This window comes from Halyomorpha halys, unplaced genomic scaffold (genome assembly GCF_000696795.3).
Source record: "Halyomorpha halys isolate HHAL.00 unplaced genomic scaffold, Hhal_1.1 Scaffold1113.1, whole genome shotgun sequence".
Classification (NCBI taxonomy): Eukaryota; Metazoa; Arthropoda; class Insecta; order Hemiptera; family Pentatomidae; genus Halyomorpha; species Halyomorpha halys.
The window spans coordinates 68,041-81,209 of record NW_027105717.1 but is presented as its reverse complement, the minus strand read 5'-3'; the positions used below and the strand labels follow the sequence as shown (position 1 = coordinate 81,209).

At 30.2% G+C, this 13,169-nt stretch overlaps 1 protein-coding gene and 1 long non-coding RNA gene across 3 annotated transcripts in view; one reads left to right on the top strand and one right to left on the bottom strand.

Annotated features, from left to right (window-relative positions):
• LOC106688368 (grpE protein homolog, mitochondrial Roe1) overlaps positions 1-7,259 on the top strand; it is an 8,016-nt gene extending 757 nt beyond the window's left edge. Inside the window, exons 1-7 of one of the 2 annotated variants that reach the window (XM_024362270.2) lie at positions 1,792-1,929; positions 2,319-2,431; positions 2,513-2,717; positions 2,793-2,906; positions 4,032-4,151; positions 6,967-7,050; positions 7,125-7,259. In XM_024362270.2, coding sequence (XP_024218038.1) covers positions 2,349-2,431; positions 2,513-2,717; positions 2,793-2,906; positions 4,032-4,151; positions 6,967-7,050; positions 7,125-7,232 — 714 coding nt within the window. In that variant the 5' untranslated portion in view covers positions 1,792-1,929; positions 2,319-2,348 and the 3' untranslated portion in view covers positions 7,233-7,259. Of the gene's footprint in view, positions 1-1,791; positions 1,930-2,318; positions 2,432-2,512; positions 2,718-2,792; positions 2,907-4,031; positions 4,152-6,966; positions 7,051-7,124 lie in introns of those variants that run through there. The other variant, XM_067053284.1, reaches the window with a different exon arrangement.
• On the bottom strand, positions 19-1,732 carry LOC136797249 (uncharacterized). Its single transcript, XR_010845090.1, has 3 exons — positions 1,610-1,732; positions 397-1,518; positions 19-285 (listed from the first exon to the last, which is right to left on the bottom strand). It is a non-coding gene; the product is annotated as an uncharacterized lncRNA (long non-coding RNA).
• Positions 7,260-13,169: the final 5,910 nt, after the last annotated feature.

Below are 13,169 nucleotides of genomic sequence, written 5' to 3'. Positions count from 1 at the left end.
CAAAATCCTTAATGCTCCTTACTTTGTCACAAATCAAGTCATCCATCAGGACCTCAATGTTCCATATGTTGCCAATTTGGCCAGAACCAGATACCGTTCCTTCCATAATAAATTTCTCAACCACCCAAATCCACTTGTTTCTAACCTGGCTTCTCCTTCATTATCTAATAATCATTTTAGGCACCTGAAAAGAAGATGGCCTCGAGATCTTCTCCTCTAGAAATGTTATTGGAGTTCTATCAGTGAGCAGATTCTCCACATGTTTTTATCATGTCACTATGTCACCTACAGCAAATTTACTTGTTGTATATATGTGTATACAGTTGTAAATATCAATAAATAAATTATTAAAAAAAAAAATCTATTTAAAATTGAATTACTCTGTGTGTAACTTACATTTTGGTGGGTAAAACTTCGATTGTACTCCTGCTTGGGGGGAAGAGGAAGGCTATGGTTCAGGATGTCATACTATGCATGGAATTCCATAGGTACTCAAAATCAAATGTCGGTGATATTACCATCATGCTTGCGGCTGTGTAAATATGCAGGTGACAGCAGAGGATCTTTTTCAAAAAGTTTATAGAGGAGCTCTCTACTATCGGTTGACTGATAATCAAACAGGCTCATGCCTCAGCTAGGTCTCCAAAAACATTACATCCATTTAATAAGTATAGTGAAGGAGGGTAAATCTAAAAAAAAAATTAATAAATGAAAATCATATTCAGATAACAATGTTAACGATTAGTTGTTTACCAAACCACGTCCACATAGAATTATTTACCCTAGAACATGAATATTATATATTTTTTCTTACCTAATCTTTACAGTCCTGTACTTGTAGTAAGGGATTTGTATAGAGTGAGAAAAGACAAAGACAGCCTAGCCTTTCCTTGATTTCATCGACCTCTTGTGCCCAACCTGACATTTTGAATATAATAACAAATGAGACATAACCCCTTAGAGCATGAAAACAATTGCATTTCCTATGAAGATTATTATCACTTGATACAAGGACCTCTACTAGCTCTTTGATTGACTTGCTGCCTATGGAATTCCATGTATAGTAGGGCGTTCTGGACCATATTCTTCACTCTTCCCCTCCCCAAAGCAGGAGTAAAATCGAAATGTTAAATAGATTTAAAATACAAATTTAGAAATTTACAGTTATATCCCTCATTAGTAAGGAATCTTCGATAAATATTTGTATTGATAACATTAAAGGTAAAAAAACTATTACAATTTGGTATATTTAAGATTAAAAAAAAAATTTGGGCAGTTGACACAAATACTCTTTCAAATTGAAAAAGTATTTCACTGAACCAATTTTCACAAAGAAATAAAGGAGCCATAAAATGAACATTAAAAAAACTTGTTTTCTTAACTTCTTCGACAACAGAAAGCATTTCTTGTTTAATACCAGGGTTTTAATAGGTAATCATTTCACCTTTTTGAAAGAGCACATTTTGACCTTCCCTTCTTCCTCATACTAAGTCCTTTAGTATTTATAAGTGATGTCACCTATATGAATAAGAAAGTAAAAATAAAATGTATTGATAACAAATCTAAATGCAGAACATAAAAGTTGAATAAATATATATAAAACAATAACCTGTAAGACAAGTGGTTCTGTTTTCTCCAATGACAACGTTCGTATTTCAAGGTTTTTTGGATTCCATTTAAGAGTTATTCCACCAATATGATCAGTCATCATCTTGACTTATTACATAAATCTAAAAAAAATAAATTAATAATTGATTAGTTTTTAAAGTAACACCCCTTTTATTCTGCAACGCACGGTAGAATCGGCAACAGAAAATTCTTTGGCAAACAAACGCAATTTTTTTTCCCAACAGAAGTTCTTACAGAACACAGAAATCAAGGAAACGCCTAGGAAGTTTCACTCAGGAAATAACTCCTGAATGCTACAGGGTGAGTCATTCTACAGCCAGGCTAAAGGAATTCTAAAAAAAAATTTATTAGTTTAAAGTAAATTTTAATTAGTGCTTTTTAAAAGAAATTAGAGTGTAATAATGGAAGTAATTGTTCTTTTCTATCCAATAAGAAATATAATATGAACTTCTCAAAAATGTGTTTATCAATGTCCTGTGTATAATAATTTTAAAGAAGTGTTTTTAAAATTTTAAGATACATAATTATATTTTATTATTTTTTATACAATGAATTGAAATTAAAGACGAGCAAAATTTAGTAAGTTCATAATCAAGGCTGGATTAAGTATTCTTTTATAACCCTTAAGAAGATTAACGTAAGACGTAAGGTTACTGTTGATTTCATCATTGTCGGAAATATATTTTCAGATATTTTACTTTATAAGGACAGATAATCAAATGTCGGCGAGATTACCATCATGCTTGCGGCTGTGCAAATATGCAGTTGACAGCCGAGGATCTTTTTCAAAAAGTTTATGCAGGTGCATTTCGTTCAAGAAGTTCGTCCTTACTCGTTTAAAAAATTGAATAAATTGTCTTTATTGTAATTATTCTTGTTGTAGGAGCTATCACATTAAGCGATATCAGCATCCTGAACACTTTTCAGTTCTCAAGAATAGGCTCTTCAATTTTTCTTCTGTGGCTGAAGATAAAAAACCTGAAAGTTCCAAAATTGATGAAAAGGAAACGCCTCTAGAAGAAACCAATCAATTGAATGAATTGAACAAAACCATAGAAGAAATTACTAAGCAACGTGATGAGCTGAATGTAGTTAAATCTTACATAACTAGGTTGTGTTGTAATGTTTCTTCTTGGAGTGTCTTTTATATTTGAATGTTCTAGGATAAGTATAAGAGGGCTTTAGCCGATGGTGAAAACTTGAGGAAGAGGCTTATGAAACAAATCGATGATGCTAAAATTTATGGGATTCAAAGTTTCTGTAAAGATTTATTAGAGGTAACATATACTCTATTATTCAATAATGTTAAATTTTCATTTAACACTTAATCTATTCAAGTTGTATGTATCAAGTAGAGTATTAATGTACAATTGTTAAGTTTTCTTTTTATGTGGTAGTGGTGATATTTGGAATTATTGTGGTGTGATATTTTCATTGTTATAGTGGAAAATTTACCAATACTATTGAAACATGAGCTTATTTTACTATGCCCTATGTGTTGATGCTTCATGATGCTGTGATGATCCAATGAAGGACTGATCGACCACATTAAACTGTGGTTCTGTTCTGGGAGGGTCTCCTTGGATTTTTTTTTCTGTTCTTGAACTACTTAATTATTTTATAAAAATCATAACATTATTAATTTATTTTCAAGTTATGTTAGATTGTGAAATTTAATAATAGCAACATTGGTACATCTGGGAGTTTCAAATAATATAAATTATTATTTGAACATCCTTATTTTTAAATTTGAAAAATCTTAATACACCGGAATTATCAAAATTATGAATATTTATAAACTTGTTAAAATAAAATTGAAAAAAAAAAATGCTGAAATATTTCATTGTTCGCTCTTTAAAGTTGAATTCTTCTCTAAAATAATAAATAATATACTTATATCGGTCTTGTTTCTACAAATATTCTGTGTACTGGAAGTAATATTACCCTCATGAAGTGAAATAGCAATCTTTACATGTACATACAAAACAAACTAAAGAACTTAAAACATTTCAAGAACAGGAATGAACCCATACTATGTTTTTCTTCATTCTTACGGAAGAACTATTGATTTGATCAACTGAAAAATTGTTAATTGTTAGGAAACACAATGGAAGAGTTTGATGAATAAATAGAGAGAGGATGTAATTGAAAGTCTAACCACTGTCTAATTATGATGGAAAATCCCCAAGAGGTCACTCTATACTCCAGTGTTCTTGCTGGAAGTTTCAAAGATAGTTTAAGAAATATTTATAGGGCTCAGTATCATTGAACATGAATAAAATGTCTTATGTTAGTAGTAATATTATTTATTTAAATATGTATACTTGTTACTTTATGATTTTAATATATCTAGAAAGATACTACAAATTTCACTTTGATAACTGTTTGTTTCATTAAATTAGGTTGCTGATGTGCTCGGAAAAGCTACTGAAAGTGTCCCTAAAGAAGAGGTTACTGATAAGAATCCGCATTTGAAGAGTCTCTATGAAGGTCTTATTATGACGGAGGCACAACTTCAAAAGGTTAGTAATTTAATTCTATTGTACATTGATTTAAAAAAAAAATGTACTACAGTGTTTGCATTATAAAACTTTCCCTTACCCTTTTACTTTGAGTTGAAGTATATTTAAAAAATATTATGTTCAAATATATGAAAGATTTTAAGTGAAACAGAGTTTTACAAAAGAAAAAAAACATTATCAACTAAAGGCAAGCAATATGTTAATCTAGGAAATACATTTTTTACTTTCTCTTATCTATACAGGATGTTTCTGGGTTAATTATTCAAATGAAAATACGAATTAAGGACTTCAAAACAAGAAAATATTTTCCTCAGGAGTTATGTCCTAATGTCTTAATAACTTTGAACACATTTAATATGAATGTTAATATATATGTTTTATCAATAAAGTAGTTGGAACACATATAAATTTGTTTATTATAATCTAAATAACTCACAACAATGCAAATATTTAGATGTGAATATTTACTAAACATGGTGTTCACGGACTCACTTTCAGAGGGAATATTTTTCTTGTTTTGAGTTCTCTAAGTTGTTTTCAGTTCGGGAACTTAATCCTTTGTATGGAATATATAGTAAGGGGAAGTATTGTGATTGTACAAAATGTTGAATTAGAGTTTTTGATGAAAATACACGTTTTGAGGTCCCCTAAGTAGAATTAACTCAGTTTCACAAAATGGTATCATGCTTATAGAGTTTGTCTGTTCAGTCTTGCTCTTTAGGAGGATGGCTTGTGTTCTGTTTTGGAAAAAAGATAATGTGTAAATACATAATACATCAATATTACCATGGCCTCCTATGTTCCCCCCTTTTTAAACAACCACCTATTCTCACTACTGGCCTAGTGAGTGCGTGAGGCTGTCTCTCTAAGGCCTTCTCAAGCTAACCTCACTTGTATAAATAATGGTGTCTTTTATTTCATTCTTCTTTTCTGGCTAACTTGTATTTTATGATTATTCTCTGTGCTAAATTATTGTGCAGTTCATTTTCCATCTATTTGAAGACCAAATTTTTCATGCAACTAAAAACTGTTACCTATTCTGTAGGTATAACAAATGGTACGTGTCTAGAACTAATTCTACTCACTCTAAAGTGATGAAAATAAATGTAAACAGGGTGATGAATTGTGTATTTAAAAGATAGATTTATAAAAATAGAAAGAAAAACAAAAGAAAGGCATTTGATAGAATTAGGAGGATTGTGCAGTTGTGAGATCAAACCCAAATGAGACTGATACAAGTTGGCTGGGGATGGCCTCTGTTTAAGCATGCAAAACTCAGGCTTCAGGGTGGAGGGGAAGGGAGAGATTGCCTTCTGAAAACAGTGGGAGTTCTCTCCCTGCCTTCCCTCTCCCCCCCAAACTGTAAATACTTAAATTTTCCATATACTTTACATCATGGCTTTTGATTTGACTGTGGCCATCCTCTTATTCCCCCCACACCATCTTACCACTATGCTGGCGCATCGTTCAGCTTCTTAACCTCTTGTTCTGCACTAATTTTATATGAGGCCACTAGAGTAGCCAAGATATCAATGTAGATTGTGTTAGAGAAGCTCTCTTTGTAATACTCGCTGCAAGTCATTTAAAACAAGCTTCCATAGGCAATCCTGAAGACTTGATTCCTAAATGTATCCTTTCTCTTTGAAAGCTTCTATCTCGTAATAACTGCCTTTAATCTCACACATTAGTCTGTCTGACAGTAGTTGAATCTATGTAGTAGTCAGAGGAAAATACCTCCTGATTTTGATGACATTTTCAGGTTGATATCTGTGAAGGATGTTTCAGTTTAAGGGCTGTTTCCTTAGTGAAAATATGAATTAAGAAGAATCTCAAAATAAGGGAAAAAACCTTGTATGAAGACATGTTCATTTACATTTTATTAAAGAGTTAACTACAACTTTTCATGATTATAAATCATTTAGGTTATAAATAAATGAGGGAGCATGGTGACACTGTCGTGAGACACAATGCTACTAACTCCAGGGACTTGGGTTCGAATCCAGCTGGACAGATAATTATTTTATGTTACATTGTAGCTGTGGGTCAACCCACTGGGTTATGGAGCCCTCCTGAGGTCCACCCAGCCTCGTAAAGTGGGAACCCTTAATTGGGGGGAAAATCACCTCCTTGCATAACCGTTGGTCTAAAAACAGTGCTTCGTTACAAAGTACTGAATCCATGGCTCTTCATGGGTCGTAGGGGTTCACATTATTATTATAAATGAATATGTGTTCCAACAACTTTATTAATAAAACATTAATTTTTACAGCCATATTAAATGTCCAAATATTTCACCTTGAGCACTAAGAAATGCTTGGTATTCTTCTTTCAAAGCACCAGTGCCCTGACAACAATGGATATGTGTTTTTTTTTTGCAAGTTATAATTATCCTATTTCGTAAAGAATTAAGATCATTGACTGGGCTTTCATAGATACTTGGTTTTGTGTTATCTCAAGCAAAAAAATTCAGTGGTCCTAGATGAACTATTTTGCAAGATATGATTATTTTGAATCAGAGAACATTATAAGTATATTTCTGTTGAAAACTTTGATTCGAACTTTTCTTGATAGCAGTTGTTATAAAATTAAAATATCATATGTTTGATATACATAGATATGGGGAGGTTATAAAAACAATTGATCTAAATATGATGGTGTTATTTATAAAATGTTTATATATCTCACAGTTATTTAATAAAACACAGTTTAGTGGTTTAGTTATGAACAAAACATTAATATTTCCCCATACTATATATTTCATCTATAGGTAAGTGAAAATAAGAAGTTATATGTTTTATTGTGTATTTTTTTTCAGGTATTTAAAAGACACGGTCTTGTTCCTCTTTGTCCATTAAATGAAAAATTCGATCCTAACCTCCATGAAGCACTATTTCAACAGGTAAATTAAGCAGATATGAATTTTTAGGCTTTAGGAAACTTCATTTTTATTACTAATATCTACTTCTTTAATAGGAAGTTGAAGGCAAAGCTGCTGGAACCGTAATTGTTGTTTCCAAAACCGGTTATAAATTGCACGAGAGAGTTGTGAGACCTGCATTAGTTGGAGTTGCAAAAGGGTAGCAATAAATTAGGTTTACTGGTTTTGTATTTTTTCTCCTTTTTTTACTTAAGGAAGTTATTAACTTCTGAAATTTAAATCAGTTTTGTATTTATTTTTTTTAAATAGTATTTTTTTTTTTTTTGTATAAAAGTCCATACACATAGGCCCTTTTGCTAACTAGAATTAGGGATGAATTGAGTCATTCCAAAGAAGTATTTCTGTTAATTCAAAAATATTAGATATTCTTTTAAATAGAGATCTGTAGAAATAATACTTAAAACCTATTTTATAGAACCTATATTTTTTGAAAAGCTATCAGTAGTAGACATAGAAATAAAAAAAAAAATTTATCAATAATTTTTTTATTACTTAATAGTTATGTAAATTTTTATATGTTTTCGTCAGGGTTACCATTTTTAATGCTTGTAAATTAAATTAAAAAAATTAATAGACAATTTACTTAGTAAAACTTATTTCTTTGATTGATATCCCACATACCTTATTTTAAATACATATTAGTTATATCAACAATATTTCTGAAAATCAAGTTTCCAAATCAAGGACAAATGTATTATATGGATGTTTAAATGTTTTTTGCAAACAAATATTACCGAATGTAAATAACTAAGTTGTGCTGAACCCTTAATGTATTAAAATCTTATACAAACCTTTGATTTGTGCAAAATGTTCACACTAGTTAGCTTGTAGAAAACAAACTTAATTCTGGAATCTGCTCCTTTAAAAATAATAGGTATGAAATAAATGACCGATGATATATATATATAACTTTCATACCATTTTCCAATTTTAGGTGCCTTTTAAAAATTGCTCGATTAAACTATCTTAAAGTTTTCTCTTCCCGTTTTAAGCTAATATTTCAAAAATGATATAGGACGATGTTCCCATGATGTTGAGGGCTCCCCGGGGGTCTTGCCGCGGGTCCGATTCCTCTTAGTTATGAGTTCCTCGTAGGAATAAGTTTTGGTGCTTCAGGCTTATCATGAAAGGAAAAATAAGTATTGACTTTTAAAGGCAGATCTTCGACAGTTGCATTAGCCCAATGGTCTCTGACTATAAAATACAGGTGTAGCAAAATAATGTTGGAAAAAGTATTGTGAATGTGAGGAAAAGGGGCTGAATAAAAAATGGTTGGATTCAGAAAGAACAGGACTTACTGAAACACTGAAGATGACAAAACTGAGCAAATGGAAATGGGCAGGGCATCTCTGTCGGTGCGAAAATGAGAGATGGTCAAACATTGCCACAGAATGGACTCCAGAGAAGAAGTGGACGTCTAAAGAAAAGATGAAGCTATGTGTTCTTGAGGATGGTAGGGCCCTTCTGGTGAAGAGCTGCTAGGTACAGGGTTGTCTGGAAGGAGAAGTGGAAAGAACTCGCCTCCCAATAGGGCTGGTCACACCAAGAAGTGGAGAAGACTATTACTCCCGAAAAGGAAATGTGAATATTTATATTGTATTTTTATAATTTCAATTTTTACATCAATAAAAAGCTATTTTATTATTATTATTATTATTATTGCATGTGTAAATAGTTAAATGTGTGTAAGGTATAAATTCTAAATGTAAATCTGTATGTGCAAAAAGAGCTGCCTAATTTTAACAAATATATAATATGAAGTAAGAGGATATTTATGTTTAACAATTGTTTGTATTTATTTTAGAGCAGCCAAAATATTGCAACAGTTATGTCAAGATTATGATGACAATGTTTCTATAAAGTCATAATTAGTTGTCATGTCGTATGTTTAGACTCAATAAAATGTTGATAAAAATACAACAAAACAAGATATATTATAAATAATATATAATAACCTTATATATAGATATTATTATTAGATATATAGATATATTATAAATAATAATATAATAATAATAATTTTAAAACAAGATACATTATAATACAACCCTTGTATTATTTAATATTTTAATTTAAACCCTACTTCCTTTCCTACTATTTTTAATAATATTTTACTGTGACGAATCACTACTTACTACTTTCTTTTCACAAGTTGGACTTTAGGAATTTCAATGAGTTTTCTCCGACCTTTCTATTCCTCTCAATATTTTTCGGATGTCATATAATTTTTTTCTGGTAAAATGATGAGTGATTGCAATAGAATCTCAAAGAAAAAAAATGTGGTGGAAGAGGCTAACATATATACTTTTTTATTACTTCTAATGTAATAAGTAAAAAATATATAATTATTTCAAAAGAGTATTATCATTTTGAATTTTCCTGAAGAATATATTGCAATCCTCCAGCACTTTACCAGAAGAGAATTAAATGACATTGGAAAAGAATTGAGAGGGATAAAAAGATTGTTTTCATAAATGGAAAAAATTCATTGAAATTCCTATAAGTCCAATTTGTGAAAAAAGAAAGTAAGTAGCAAAATATTATTAAAAAAAATAGTAGGATAGGAGTTTAAATTATAAAGTAATATAATTATGTTACCATATATTCCCTAAAATTATAATTTCATAAATTTGTATTATAGAATATCTATCCAAAAACAAATCAAAGTAACTTGTTATATAGCTACTATAAACTAGCGTAACAAAACCAAAATGGTAGTATAAATTTATAAGCTATAACATATATCGAGGAATACTCAATTTATATTATGAAATGCAAAAAAAATATAACTTAAAAAACAAATTACCTATTTATTATTCTGAAGATTATTGAGATTTATTGTGAATTACAAAGTAATTAGTAGAAAAAATTAGGAATTTTTGTTGTGAAATTATAATTTTATTTAATTGTTGTTGGGTTCCTGAAGATGACATGTTTGCTGAAATGTTAGACATCTAGATTCTGAATTAAAATTAAGGTGAAATAAACTTGCCTATAAATATTTAAATCAATTATTTTTTGTTAATTGCAATTTTTCGATTTGCAAGCCTGTTTGGGTGGAATATGAGGTTTTGGAAAAACAGGGATTTCAATGAAGATTGATAAAGAGAACCTGGTTGATAAGTGGAGCTAGAGAATTCGAGATTGTAGAAGAGTAGGGTAGAATGTTTCAAGTAATGTAAAATAAATCAGAGATCGGAGATCTTATTTCCTATAATTGGTCTGGCAGTTTGAATTATAGGAATATTATAATATCATTGTCGATTATACAATTGTATATCGTACAATAGTATTATAGAATTAGAAACAATATCCCTTATAGGATGTATGTATTACGATATTGTAGATATAAAGATGGTACGGATTAATGGTTCAGTTTTTATTGTTTATTGTCTTCAGGCAAAGGGAAGGGCTGTTAAACGTGTAATATATTTTATTTCCTAAATATAATACGTACAATAAATACTGATAAGCCTCCTAATACACCCTTACACAACTCATTTTTCTTAGCTACTTATATATCTACTGTTTTACATTTTGGTAAAAAATAAATTGAAAAAAAAAATCCAAAACACCACTGAAATAAAATATAATACTGATAGTTTAAAAATAATACATTGATGTGTTAGGAAATAGTAGAAGTATATGTTAGGTTCTCATTTTCTATTTCGGATGCTAACGGGTTGAAAGAGTGAGGGCATGATTGAAATGAAGAGTCAATTTGTATATCCATTCATTTATGGCGTCTATGTATAGTTCTGAATGCCTCTTAATTAATCTTATGTTGTCTGAATAGTTAGTTTACAATTCTTAATAATTTGTTTTGGAATACTTTTTTTTTTAAATTGGTTCAATCAGTGAAGCTCCATTTGGGACTGGCATGTTATAATTTGGAGCACAGTGGCACCGTGGTGAGGCATGATACTACTAACTCCAAGGATTCTGGTTCAAATCCAGCTGGGCAGAAAACTATTTTCTGTTACACTCTAGTCGTGAGTCAACTCTGTGGGTTCTGGAGTCCTCCTAAACTGGGTACCCTTAATTGAGTAAAAATCTGGCGGTTAGAGTATGATTCTGACCAAATCACTTCCTTGCACAACCGTTGGTATAGTAACAGTACTGAATCCCTGACCCTCCATGGGTTATTATAATTTTTTTAAATGTTATGATTGGTCTTAATACTGCTTCATAAAGTATGTATTTATTTCTGGGAGATAATTTTTATTTTGCCCGACTCCTTAGTTATTATAAGTAGTTTTTTCAATTACAATTTTTAGTTTTAAATCCTGAATGATGATTCTTGAAATCTAAGGTGACCAACCTTATTAAAATGATTAATAAATGTTTAGAATTCAAATATGTAGCCCAAGTATGAATAACTATAAAATATTGTCTTTAATTATAACTAATGGTTCTGGCATTAATCACCCCCAATCATTGACCTTTATAATGAATTCTATCATTCATATAATCAATCAATCTCTTTATAACATATATTAATATATGCAGAATAAGAAATATTTTTAAAATAAAAATCTTTATAGCTACAAATTAAATATCATTTTTTACATTAACCTGTGATATGCACTGTTGCTTCTTAGACAATTTTGTCTCTGTTTCTGTGGAGTAATGTTCATTTGTCTAACTGATATGGTAATGTAGATAAGGTCTTTTTGGTGTATAGAGGTTTTCCTAGCAAAAATTTATCATTGAAAGTTACTTTTATTTTCAATGAGGCATATTTTCCATTGAATGCTATGGCAGGGCTTTTAAAAAATTATATATTATTATACTGAGGTTCCATTGGTTTGGCAAAACTAACACCATAGATCGTCAAGATTGTTATATTTATTTATTTCTACAATTCAAATAAAAGACTAAATATAAAACTGAGGACTTAAGAAGGTATTGGTAATTTTCCTAACCATGGTTTCTTCTAGATTTCAAAAACTTATTAAGATTAGCAGCTTAACTACCATCAGATACCACAACCCTTCCCTGCTTTTTTTTCCACCACCCCCATAATTTAATAATTGGTGAATCCACCCATTCCATCATATTTTGTACCCCATATAGTTCCAGGTAAATGCTTTTAACTAAGAAATTAAGTCACTTATTTAACTGCACTGTTTCTGTTGTGACAAATGAACTGCCTTGTCCCAAAAGGAAATAGTTTGTTTTAGTACTTATGATAAAGTAACTATGGCTACATTTAAGTAGTAATGATATAAGCTAGATTATAACCCTATTCAGTTCAGCAGGTACAATCTGAAATTACTCCTGTACCTCCTTTATCATTAGCCTTATACTTGATAAAGAATTAGTTGTCAACAAGGTTTTTGGGGAAACTAACCTTAAAAACCATTTGATATACTGATATCTTTTGGGACTCAAAATTAGGCATTGTTTTAAAGTACTTAATCTTCCTCAATCTCAGAAGAAAAAATTTAGTTAATTATAAATCATAAACTACAAGTTGTTTAATAGGACTCATATACTACACTTTACAAGATAAGAGCTCTGAATGAACTTTTTTAAAGGATTTTCTGGAACTAAACAAGCTTGACCTAGCATGCACCTTGCTTAATTCAGTATCTATCTATGTCACTTGTAGCCTCAATTTTTATTTTATTGACCAGTCCGCTGTCATCAGATTTATCTCCAAATGTAAAGTTTTTTTTATCTAACATTGTAATGAAATAACTGATTTTTTCTGGAATAAAATATTAAAGAGGGCATGCATCTTAAATAATTCAATACCTAACTTTTAATATGACATTGCCTACAAGGAAATACATTTTCTTTATATTTAGAGCTAAAAAAAACAACCTTGTATTAACAGGCATCAATTTTGACCCCCAGCTGCTTTGTTTCTTCTCTAGTACTAATTGTTAACACCACCTTTCTTATCCTTTGATTTTATAACTTTTTAAACGAATTAAGATTTAAATGAAGAGGGATATCATTTAAATAAAGTAAAAACTTTTTAAAAACAAACCTACTTTATAAAAAATATATACAATTTATGTACAATAGAACCCTAATGACATAACAATGGGGAAATGAATTGACAATGAATA